Here is a 13,427-nt window from a genome sequence, read left to right on the forward strand (position 1 = left end):
TCAATGCTGATTATCAACGCACGCAGGGCAATTTGTTACTGGTGGCTTTTCGTACTCATGCTGCGTACACTAGAGCAGCGAGCTCAATTTGGCGCACGGGGTCATCTACGCCTAATACCTTCAGGGCCGTTGGGGGACCACTTAGCGTCCACGTACGGACTTCAAATTTTTACCTGATTTTTTTCTTACCAAAACGAGCACTTTACAATAACGAACTTATAACATTTCGCATTTTCGAAAAATAAGGGACGTGCATTGACGGCATCAGGCTTATTTTGAAATTAATTGGTACAGAATAAAATGATGTATGTAAGCAATCCCATGCTCTTGTGAAAATTTTACATATAGTATATTGTTATTTATCTACAGATGGCCCATTTTTCGATTATAAATTATTCTTTTGAATTGCGCGCAATCGGAATCCATTTTGGCACTGTAGCTTTTGAAATAAATTTATCAAAAATTTACCCTTTTTTCAAATACTAGTTGTTTTTTTCGAAATATGATGTATCAAAAATCGTTATTACATATGTTAATTAAAAATTGAACATATTTTACCACATTTTAAGCATAGGCTGTTCTTTCAAGCTACCGTAAAATCGGGTGAAATTGATCATCGTATCACACGATTTTATTTATTCGTAATGGAGCACAAATATCAATGTAAGCTGCAATAAATGAACGTTGTTTGTCGTAACTATTGTCGAATTGTGTATTGTGAAGTTTTTTTTGCGTTAAAGAATGTTTATTATTATGAAAATAATGTAAAATTTCAAAATCATGCACGGTGCAGTATTGACAAACACCTATAAACTTCTATTTCTAAGCAAGGATTTGAACATGGAATAAACCTGAATGTTTGTGAGGATGCTTGAGATATATCCCTAACCAGATTTCATTACCAAAACTCGTACCAATTAGCTCATATGGTTGAATTAATTGAATTTCTGTTAACACTACAGTCGTCCCGTTTTTTTATTTTGTACAACAGTGGTGAAAAAACCTCGCTTATCGTACACAGCATCAGCGTGGTGGCTCTTACGGCGATAAACCGCGCGACGACTGAAGGGTTAAATATCATTGAATTCCTTAGAAAATTGCATACATTTAGGCGTTTTCCGCGTAATTGTTGAAATTTAACTATTCGTTATTTATATAAATATTGCATTGTTAAGAATTTGACAAGCATATTCGGATTCAGAGAGCTCAAATTTATCATGTAGAGTTGTTTTGAAAACTAACAATAATGATCAATTTCACCCCAAAATGAGATCCCCTGATTTTTATTTTAAAGACAATTGTTAACACTATAATTACATTTGTTATAAAATTTCGCTACATGAGTCGATGAGGCTCACCTTCGTACTTGTTTTCCTGCATTTAGTTGTTTGGCATTGTTAACATTATAGAAAACAGACTTGAAAACCCGTGAAAAATGATCAATTTCACTCGAAATTACGGTATACTGTTTCGATAATTATTAGTTTTGAAGCTGATATTGAACTTCCTACTGAAATAAGGGTGACAAACAAGTACATTAACCTGACCAAGTTATCAGCAAAAAGCAAAATCAAAAAAGCAAAACCGATTATTGCTGTTACTTCGATGATACTAAACACAATTTCTACTATTCTTACGTTGCAATTGTTTTTGACGTCCAATCTTCTATTGTTTTTTTTTATTTCTTTATTAGTATCATTCCAATCATTACATTCATTTCTTATATCTAGGTGTTCTGTGTTAGACAACACTATTATCTTTATCTATGTTAATTTCAGTATATGTTTATGTTGTATAATTGAAGGTTATAAAAAAAAATAAACTTATCACTTTCAAATTAACAAGCGAAAAGATCGGGGAAGCTACAACAGGGAGTCGACAATTTACAAAGTTTCCTCAATCTGCGTAGTGTTTTTCACTCAAAATGGATCCGGATCATTTGGCCGAAAGGGTCATTTGGCGGGATGTAAACATGTAATTGTAATGAGTTTCGAAGCTGAATTTCAAATAACTTATTCAGCTTATTCTTAAACCATCACTGATATACACATAATTGACTCTATGACGTTAGTCCAACAATCAGTCAGTGCTGAAAGAAGAACATCTAAATCATAATTATTCACTTCTCTGCAAGCGGTAATAGCTGCTAACAGGGGTTTCGCATTATGTTTGACAGCAACTAAAACGGTTCACGACTAATTAGTCCTTCTGCTGGACCGAATTATTTTATATTTTAGTAACCACAAGTTTTGGCTTCTCACATCGCAGAAACAGTTAGCATTTTTGACGTAACTGTTCACCAAGTCAATCGGTTTACTGCTATATGCAAGCAACGGTGCTGAGTTCAGTTTACACGTTGCAGTCTTAATATTGGAGGATGAACAGAAAGGACAGCCTATGATCAGAAGAAGGAAAAATCTCTTATGAAAATTTAAGCAAGTGATCGTTATTTTAGTATAACTACAAAGAACTGCCGATGATTTAAAGAAGGTTAAACTCACAATTTAAATATAAGCTTGCCAACAGTAACGAAACCAGTATAACTCGAAAGAATAGCATATGTTTCAAAGAAGGAAAAACTTCTTATGAAATCATTAACAAAACTGGAACCCTAGCACACCGTTGGTAACCCCAGGTGAAACAACCATGAGCTTTGAGTCTTGACGCGATGGGTGGAGTTCACAACTTCTGCCCAAAATAACAGGTCAAATTTATCATTCTCTTGGAGCACTTAGGGCAAGTGTACCATTAGTGGTGCACCTATGGGAAAACTGCTAAAACATGGTGATAAAATCATGAAATATATGATTTCAACGTATCATTCGATAGATATGAAATCCTTTTATCATTCAAATGTATAAAAATCTCGATTCATTTGAAATTTTCCTGCAATAAGCCTTGCACCAATAATAGGAACACTGTTCCTTTAGTGGAGGTATGTTTTAAGAATGGTTCCTTTAGTGGCGCAATCCATTGATTTCTTATGGGACCCTCCACTATGGGTACTGATGCACCACTATAGGTGCAAAGGAGCAAAAATTTTAGGAAAATAATTGTTTTAAATAGTTTCACGGTTAAATTTCATGAATATTATTCGATTACTTGCATCATTTTCGCATCGTACATATTAGAAAAATATCACATTTCATTTTTCACACATCATTTATTACCGCGAAACAGGCCAAAACACACTACCTCCACTATCGGAGCTACCTCCACTAAGGGAGGGTTTGCCCTATATAGAGACAGACATGACGTCCCGTCACATCATTAGAGTCAATAAATTAGTTAGCTGATCAATTATTGGGCAACACCTAAGAATCTTACACATCAGTGTTGTACAATTTGATAATGATTTTGTACGTAATTCGGCCTAACGGCGTTCGGACAAATGGCCGGATACCCTGTGGTAATATGCACTGTCGGGGCAAAACTCACGCATTATGGTAAACATCACACGGCATATCTGGTAGGTTAGAGGACCCTAGGCATAGTATGATTATTCACAGTAAACAGTAAATCTTACTAACAGATCTATATGGAAGACTTAGTACTTTTCACTACAATTGAGTTAAATTGACTCTCATTTCAGTTATTTCCAAATTTAAACATAGTTTCTTGTAAAATATTGAACAAAATTATTTGGTTTGCATAATTTAGGTATTTCTCATTTCTGAAAAATAAGTAAATTCCTTAAATACTTTTTTTTTGGAATAAGTTTTACTCTGACTTTAAGTAAAACTTTTTTATAGTGTCATAAAAACTTGTGCGCTACTCTTGGCGCTGCTGCAATTATTACTTGCAAGTTTGATTGCATGCTACTAACAAATTGTATACAACAAACTTGTTGCATATATCACGGCGAGTGAACCAGTCGACAAAACACTTTAAGAAAATTGTTCACTACCAGACCCACAATAAACAAAATATCCGGGCAACAACATTTAGGAAAAGTTATTTCTCATTAAAAACAATAAAAAATAATGTTCATGTATCATTTTTCATACTTCACCAAACCTTTTTTTTTAAATATCAAAATGATTGGTCCGTCTTGAGAGGAACGCATTAAAATATTTCTGGACAGTTATGCCAGATATTTCATATCTTAATGATAAAATGTATGAAAAAGTGTCTTTGCGGTGATCTACAGATTCTTGGCTTTAAGAAAACCTGTAGCTTGATCGAAGCAGCACATTTACCTATGTATAGCACAAATTTATTGCGCTTCAATATCTTAATTTTGATATAACTAAGGGTCAAGTTCTTCACCTTCGCTTAAGCCGTAAACTACGTGGTAAACGTGGTTTACGGCTAAAAAGACAAAAATATACGGTTGAAATCCCAAATAAGGTCATCCTAAGTTTATCGAAGATTCGATTTATTAATCTCAAGTCTGGAGCCAAATTGTTTGAAATGACAGATTCCCTAAAAACGTCAAACAAAATGTTTTATAACTTAATTAATGTTCATCATATGCTATTTTTTACTAGCAACATGCAAAACTCAAATATGAACAACTTCTCTGAGAACATAATAGGGTAGAAGTACCAATTATGGCTATAGTACCAATTATGGCAATAGTGAGAACAAAAAGAGATTTTTCTTATTGTTTCACTAGACTATAATGGCTTATATTCACAGGAATGATTAAACTATTTGTTTTTGATGGTAACTAAACCTTGAAAAAAACATTCGTGCAAAAAGCTTCGAAAAATGAACATTTGAAAATTTTGCCTCACATACATGTCACCTTGGCTTAGGGACCTCCGTTACGAAATGTATGTTTTCATCCGGATAAACTGTTTCAACAGATGAATGTATGTTACCTAGTGAGAACAAATGAATAAATTTAGCTGGTATGCAATCAATTCTACTGTTTTAAGTTGGAAATCGTGTTATTTCCACTATGTCGATAACTGGTACAAAGAATGTATGAGAGCCCAATTATGGCAATACTCTGGAGGCGGTTTGTTTACATTTTTTGATCAGTAAAATAAAAGAATTAAAGCTATTTTACGGGTGACTTCCACCACGGGACGGTTCGGTAAGGCATTATCTTCATGTTTTGTACTCAATTACTAAGATTTTTCAATCACACGTTCGAAAACGTTCGCGAGCGGAAGATGCTAATTTCATGATAGAGAGGGGTTTTCAGCGACACTCGATTTTTGAATTTTCCCTCTTTTTTCGTTAAAAATTGGCACTGGAAAGGTAATGTGAGATCATTAATGCTGTTTTGTATCATAATTTGCATTTACACTACATTTTGACTTCTTTTTCGAAAATTAATTTTCTCCCATGAACCCATTGCAAAAAATTGATTTAACATCTATTTAACCCAAAATTTTTGGAAAATTTTATGAGCGATATCTTCATTACATATTAGCGTTGCATTATCATTCGCTCTTCATGGCGTTTGAGTTCATTTCGTGCAAATATTCGATAGTCCATAATTGGTACACTTTTATGTCGAATGCTAGGAACGCTATTGCCATAATTGGTACAAAGACAACGCTTTTTAAAATCCATTTTTAGAAGCTTAAAGTAAATTTAGTACTAAAACTTTAAATCAACAGATTCGCAAGGCTTTAAACTAGTAATTGACACCAAAAAGTCATGCATGCGTTTTAGAAACGCGGTTACAACTTGATTTTTATTACTACTGTTGACATATTGCATCCATAATTGGTACACCTACCCTACGTCTTAAAACAACTGGAATTGAGAAAAAAGTTTTATCCTGTTTAACTGATAGAGAAGCTTCAAAAGAAATTAATATATAAATCTCGAATTTTCCCATATAAATCTAGGGTGAATGTTCCAATAGTGGAGGTACATCGATTGGCAATGCCAGTTCTGTGGATTATTCAATGAAATCAGCATAAATGGCACTACACAACTAATGGTCACTTACCCTCAATGCTATTTTCGATACAGTAAAAAGAACTCATTGTACTTCATCTTGTTGCATCGTTTTGCAATGTTTCCAAAAGCGATTGAACTTCGTGTACTAATCAAAAGAGATAATCGATCACTGCAGATACGCCTGTATGATACTCAACGCGAGATTGGGCTCTTTCTTCTGGATCATAGCCTAACTATCAGCTTAGTGTTTTATTGGGGATTTCATAATTTGAAGCATTTAGCACGAAAATACTCCGTAGTCGAGAAAACTTCAATCTTGAAAAGACTTTCACAAAGAACATTGGTCAAAATCTTCCTGTTGGCAACAGAAACCCAGTGCAAATGCGATCCAAGGGATCATCGAGGTAGCCATGAAAACCAACTATTATTATGGCTCTAACTCGATATCGAGTAAGGAAGAGACAACTGTGCGAACGTTTTAAAACAGGGAATGCTCAACTAAAAAATATAAACTACAGATTTTAACATGATCTTTTTTATTGTTTATTTTATGAATCTCGCTGTTATAATCGTTTGGCCTCAGGTTATAACTGTTCTGTATTTTATCATCTACGACATCGTTTTATTTAATCCGATGACTACTTTTGCTTTTCATAAGCAGAATATCTGCTACATTATGGTAACAATGTATGAAGAGGACTGTTTACACGGCGGAGGCCCGGGCTATAAATCATCGGAAGCATCAACAAGATTTAAAATAATATGGGTGGTGTTCTCGGACAAAAAAGAGAGACTGGTATAAATACTATTGTTGTCTGAGCTACATAAATAAGCTTAATTAAACTATTGAATAACTTAAGCAAGATAACAGATTGCTGGTAACAAGAGATGATGGTAGTAGGCTGTGCATTGGATAAATTGGCTGTGCAATAAATCTGTTGGAAGGAATTTTGATCTGTTTTTTTTAAACGTTCACGAACGCATGCAATTTTACTACACATCGAATGTAACAATGAATAAATAGGTTTAGAATTTTTCTTCGTTGGTGAGCATACAATTCAGTGTAAATCTGAGCTGAAGTTAGGGTGGACCAAAGACGTCCTAAAATTGAGCCGATTTGCTTGTGCCTCTAATGAATATATAGGCTATCTTGTAACAACTTATTTTTTTGTGAAAGAAAACCAATTGTAATTTTGACCATATAACTTTTGTTATAAGATCGCATTGTTTCTTCGCTTGCCCGCTGCTTTCCTCAGTCGAAATAGAAACAGGATTACTATAAGAACTGTAGTAAAACCCTTTCCATCTTTTTCTGTGCAAATTCAGTTCTAGAAAAATATGAGCTCATGCAATCATCGTAAGCAATTCTCGCAGTACAGGTGTTTCGATTACTGCTGAACGCGTCAAGTTCTCATCGCTGGAACGTAATCGAGTTTGGGATGGTCTTATTCTTCGTTCGGACCGAACGTGCCATCGTAGGTATCACCCTTCTTGACATCCTTGGCTTTTAGTACTACATCTGAAATTGAATCATCAAACGTCATTGTTACGTTATTGAGAAATAAATGGCATTTGTTACCGCCAGCAGCATTTTTTTCGTTGTCATCCAGTTTAACCAATGACAGTTTCATCATTCCGCTAAGCACCACCTAGAACGAGGAAATTAATTGTAATATCGACGTTAGCAAAGTTAGCAAAACATTTAAATATGATATATGACATATGAGTTATTGAAAAATTAAAAACTAATATATTGCCATACATATGCCTTGTCAAAAGCGCTTATAGACATACTAAAATGACATTATTAAAATGTTTGAAATTAGAATCCAGTCAAACTAGAGAGCTTATATGTTGCTCGTTTAATATTTAATTCGTAATTTTCAAGATTAGGGATTTCAATTTCTGAGTTATACAACATCATCCGACATAAAATAGTCTGCAACGAAACCCACTTTAAATTTCAAAAATGGTTGCAGTCTGGGATTTCACGGTTTCTTCGAAGTTCTCAAAGATGTAGAGGTGATCTGGGCAAAATGGGCTACCGAAGGAAAACGTAATGGAATGCATAGAAAAACAGCAAAAACTATCGTTCAAATGCAAGTAACTTTTGCTATAAAATGTTTTCTTCCATATTATTTCGATAATTAATGTTAATTGAACCTGAAATTTTTTGTGGACGTTTTTGAAAACCATATTTACAACGCCACCCCCCCCCCCTCCCCAACTTTTTAAATAGTATTCTGTTTTCCAATAGTTTTGCTGACGATATACAGTAACCCCACGCAGTTGAATCACCCACAATTTATGAATCAGCTGATTTCAAAAGACAAAATTATTATCAAACTTATCACAAAACAGCACAGAATCATTTTTCTGATAAGTAACACATAGTGTTCAGCCATTTCAAGGCTTTTTATTTCAGTAAAATAGCTCTTGATCGCGGTATCAATCAACAAAATTACTGAATTATTTTTATAGCTATTTGGGCTGTATTTTTGGCCAACTTTGTAAGCCGTGTGCCTATTGACGCGTAACTAGAAACGAATTTTAAAGTTTGTTTCAAAGATTTTTTGTGACAGATTGAGCCCCAGACAACATTTACAGATTCAATAAATATAGCTATGAGAGGTAAATGTGTATTGATTTGGATTTGGCTGAGATTTTTGAGTAAAATACTTGATCAATAAATTGTGGGAAATATACACACCAGTCACAATTTATGAATCAGCGTTCAAACTACGAGTACTTAGTAATTTAAAAAATGATTCTTAGTTTCAAATTAATTTCTAATGCAAAATTTTGTTACGGGAAAGCAAAAGTGGTTTGGGACCGTTCACAAACTACGAAAATTTATTTGTTTTGTGGAAAAGGAATCTTAACATTATTTAGGAAGATTATAGTCTTATATGACCATACAAATTGTAGACGTTGTTTATGTAAGGCCTCAAAGATTATTATGTTGAATAATTAAGGGATTAATAAAAAATCCTAGATTTGTGAGGAACAAAAAAAAACAGTATAGATGTAAAAAATGTTTTAATTACACCCGATAAGTTATTCCTAATTTAGCTATAAAAACGGGGTATTGCTTCTGCAGAAGGATCAAAAGCAACGAGGGGGGAAGAAAAGAACTGATTTGTTTCCTCAACATCTGACTGAAAGAAGAAATATGGTAGAAGCACTCTTGCTCCCCATAATATGGGCTCAAGGCTCCTCTGCTTGTCGCAAGCTCATTTAAATGTTTTTTTTTTTTTCATACAAGTGAGTCAGTAATAAGCGGGCGCCGCAAATTCATAATTTAGGAAGCCCGAGATTAGCATATCTTTTTTTTTTCAAAAACCAGGAAAATCTGTTAGTGGATCTAAACCATACAGTATTTTCCATGTTTTTATAAAAAAGGTAGAATCCTCTTATATCGGACACTTTTCTAGTGAAAGAAAAAACGAATTCACAAATTTTCATCTAAAACTTCCAGCTTCAAAATTTGCTTCTTATCATTGGAAGCATGATGATGACTGTCGTTCGACACGAGGTCCAAGCACACAGATCGTACGTGTGGATTTTTATCAGTGCAGTAAAGGCAGTTGAAGAGTCAAGCATTTACGAGTTCTGCCATCTAGATTTAACGATTGTCTGATTCCACCTGCTATCATCTTCTAAATAAACATGCTCCAGAAGCATATAAATCCACAAATTCAATGTTCACTAGGCCCGCTCAGCACCAAAATTAAAAATCAAGCAATGTCGTGCAGATTCTTGAAATACTTGGTTCCGGTTACCCCCGGATATAATTAACGTTGTCCGAGGCAATGTTCTAATAAACACATGAACTATATAGCATTTAATAGCAAAATAATTGAACTTTTTTGCCGATTCATAAATTGGGGTCTAAGACAATGTTAAAATAAGTGAAAATTTCAAATGTTTTCATCAACTTTAATGATAACATTGTGCATGAACTGCAGGCATATACCCCTCTTTACCATTCGGCATTGATTTCATAAAAAATATTGTTTATTTTGCTTTCTATAATTTTTCAAATTTAAGCGGAGCTTTAAATGATTCATAACTGTGGGACCAGTGTACTAAAATGTTGAAAATACTAAACAATTCGTGCATGAAAATAGATTTGTTTTCATGCACGAATTGTTTAGTATTTTCAGAAGCTTCAATGAATTGATCAAATTTACCAGAATAATATATAATTGTCTTCTAGGCTTGACTGAAAACTGCCAAAATTATAAGCTTTTCAATAAAAAAGAGCAAATTTATACAGTTTAGTGAATATTTCGAATGTTGAAACGAATATTTTTACGGTTTTTATTGTGATGGCTATTGGAAGCATTTTTAGCAGATCATAATGACACAAGACATCAAAACACTGTATTTGTTGTCCCCTACCATTAATTTCAGAAATGTTTTCAGGTTGTTCTATCACAATCGCAAGCAGTTTCTAATCGCTCCCCTGAGTATCAGAGAAAATAACACGATATAACTGTTCACAGTTAGTTATTAAGGGCTTACAGAATATTATACAACCCATTCGAAACCTCTGAAAATCCCACACAAACTCTTAAGTATAGGGCGTTTGCAGCAAAAAAAAGCGTGCCAAACGGCTCCCTTGGATTTTGTTGGATAACGGTTTACACGTTACGGAATGTTTCCCAGCAAAATCAAAAGGGTCCGTGGGGCACACTAAACAAAAAATGTAAGAGTCCTATACCGCCGAAACGGACGAACAATCGGCGGAATTTTTTGGAAGACGACCGAAGTAAAATCTCGAGTTAAATAGTAAAAAGTACAAATAATATAAGTATATTCAAGACACCAGAAGTATAAAAAAAATCGGTAGGCTTAAATTTTTCATAAATTTGTCGATTAATTGATTTAAAATTAATTACAAAAAAATATTCTGGGGAATGGCTTTCTGGCGAATGGTACATTCTGAAAACTGGATTTCTGGCAAAAATCATTCTGGCGAATTTTCGGTTTTCTGGCAAATGTCATGCAATCATTTCCAGGTGAGTCTATAATAGGCACGTAGGCAGCGAGCCGGATTACATAGAAATGGAGGGTCCATAAGGCAGCGTCCATTTATTACGTAACGCTAAATTTAGAAAATTTTGACCCCCTCCGTAACACTTTTTGTATGAAAAATTTCAAATTTTTGTATGAGCCATAACGCTTGAGCTTACTCCCCTCCCCCTAGAGCGTTACGTAATTTGTGGTATCGACTAATAGGAAACATAAAATTTGTAAACATTCCTATTATGGACACCGGGAGGGTTCATAATACGCATTCGGTCAACAGTTTTCCAAATGTATATTTCGCCGGAATAATCGAATGATTTTGTATGTTTCATAGGCGTGTTTTGAAGACACTGTTAAGTACCTAGCATGACCGACTTGCGACACTGACGAAACGAGTCTTCTCACTGTCACTAGACGAAGCTATTTTTCGTGTGCAATCACGTCACAATGACAGCGCTTTCACGAAAGTAATTTTAATGTTGTTATACTATTAAAATTTCTATATAATTTTGAAGAATTTCAGGAAGTAAATGAGTTTGATAAGTTAAGTGGATATCCTTCCATGGTTCCAAAAATATAAATAACAGTCATACCAGAAAATGAACCAAAAATTATCAAGTTTACGATTCCGTCATAAGCCGTAGCGACAAAAAAATGAAAAAGAATTTGAAACAAAAACTCTGTTATTGTCTCGTCGTCCGATGACAGTGAGGGAAGCATCTATGTAAAAGTCACACGACGCTTTCTACTTACATTGACGCTTTCCAGCCCTGTCTATAAGGCTATGGGTAAATAAACACCGAATTTAAAACTAAACCATTAAATTCCACTATGAGCCTATGCATGCTATAAAACGTTTGACTTTTACTGTGCGCCCTGTTTTCAAGTTACCCGTGAGAGAGAGCGAAACAGCACCAACACACGGCGCACAGTAAAAGTCAAAAGAACAAAGGATTTATGGCACGTACAGAGGCTCATAGTTTGTAGCCTTTGACAGATACGCGTATTTCGACCTGAACTGTAAGGCCGTCTTTAGTATTTTGTACCAGACTCGACTTGAGTCGAGTGCCAAATGCATTCGTTTCCATAATCACATAAATAATACGGCATCACCATGGATGGTGCCATGTTTTTCGAGTCGCTATGGTAACAAGCGAATATGCCATCGCTCAAACGTCAAATTAGTGGTCACGTGCATTGATCCATAGTAAGAGTTCATTCAGTTTTTGATTAGAAGATGATCAACATGAATAAGTTACTGACTGTCGGTGATTTTTATGGCGTTTCTACAAACCTCAGATTAGTATTCAAGAATACTGCATTCGCACTACACATACAATATTGGTTAGTTAATGATACTATGAAACATTTTCGACGGAAAAGAACAGGTATCAATGCATTGGATTGGACAGGGTTGGGAAATGAAATGCCATTGAATCACACAAAGATGGCAACGAACATTCTGACAGAACTGATTTAGAAGTGCTTGGTGCAAAATGCCAGCTGCCATAACAAGACATTCAGCACATGAGCCAGAGCTGAGCTTTCCCCTTACCTCCCTCGTTGGTGATGCCACACGGGCCGCTGGTGAGGGCTGTACAACCGTGGTTGTCGGTTCAGAGCCTAGTAATACGTTGACCTCCAAACTACGACCCTGGTTCAGGTTGGATAGTGATTCAAACACCACCACCAGATTCAGGTCAAACTATATTACGCAACGTAAAGTAAATTGTGCTCAAAATATTTAGCAAAGGATGCGAAATTAAACATATAAGCAATACTTACAGGCGTTTCTTCACTGGATTTCTGACTAGCATCTATTGTTTCTAAAGCAAGTTCCGATTCTGGAATCGTGACCTTGGACGACTGTGGCACTTTTGCGGCATCGAGCAGAATGCATTTGGATTCTGCTGCTTCGGCTTCGATGATTGTCTGAAATGGGATGTGTGTTATAATAGTGAAAGACCGTAATGCACCGTAGTCAAGCGCTTACCGGATCCAGCGTTACAAATTGTGCTGGAGTTCCAGGACGGCTCGAATGTTGTCCTGGCTCGTATGCGACCTTCTTCTCCATTGGTATCACCTTCAGCGAGCTGCGATCTTCGCTGGTTTCACGTTTCTTTGGCACTGCACCCGTATCATGTCGCTGCTCGATCTTTGGAATATCTTCTTCAGCTTCTGATTGGTGTTGGGCTGTCTCATCATTTTCGTCGTGTTCCAATTCTTCGTGTTTTTCTACTACTTGTTGCTCTGGTTCGCTTTCTACAGTTTCAGTACTGTCTACGGGTTTGCATACGTGGCCGTTCTGTTCGGGAACTTTCTCATCTGCTTCAGTATTGTCGGTTTCTTCTGTTTCCTGTTTAATTCGGTAGGCGCCGCAAGGGAATACACGATCGATCAATGATCAAAAGGATTGTATGTTAGAATATGTGTTCCAATAGACGTTTCACAAGAAAACGAAAGCAGAACGGAAAAATAATTGCCAAACAACAGAAGAACAATCCAAATTTTGAATTTTATTTGTACAG

General features: G+C 35.4%; 1 protein-coding gene across 6 annotated transcripts in view; it reads right to left on the reverse strand.

The window, feature by feature from the left end:
• Positions 1–6,384: 6,384 nt before the first annotated feature.
• The window catches only part of LOC5564765 (titin), a 117,706-nt gene continuing 110,663 nt past the window's right edge, over positions 6,385–13,427 (reverse strand). For all 6 annotated transcript variants that reach the window (XM_021843049.1, XM_021843050.1, XM_021843052.1 and 3 more), the window contains 5 exons: positions 12,893–13,255; positions 12,685–12,831; positions 12,455–12,604; positions 7,445–7,514; positions 6,385–7,384 (listed from right to left, as the gene is read on the reverse strand). In XM_021843049.1, coding sequence (XP_021698741.1) covers positions 7,311–7,384; positions 7,445–7,514; positions 12,455–12,604; positions 12,685–12,831; positions 12,893–13,255 — 804 coding nt within the window. In that variant the 3' untranslated portion in view covers positions 6,385–7,310. The remainder of the gene's footprint in view (positions 7,385–7,444; positions 7,515–12,454; positions 12,605–12,684; positions 12,832–12,892; positions 13,256–13,427) is intronic.

The sequence above is a fragment of the Aedes aegypti genome, chromosome 2 (genome assembly GCF_002204515.2).
Source record: "Aedes aegypti strain LVP_AGWG chromosome 2, AaegL5.0 Primary Assembly, whole genome shotgun sequence".
Taxonomy (NCBI): Eukaryota; Metazoa; Arthropoda; class Insecta; order Diptera; family Culicidae; genus Aedes; species Aedes aegypti.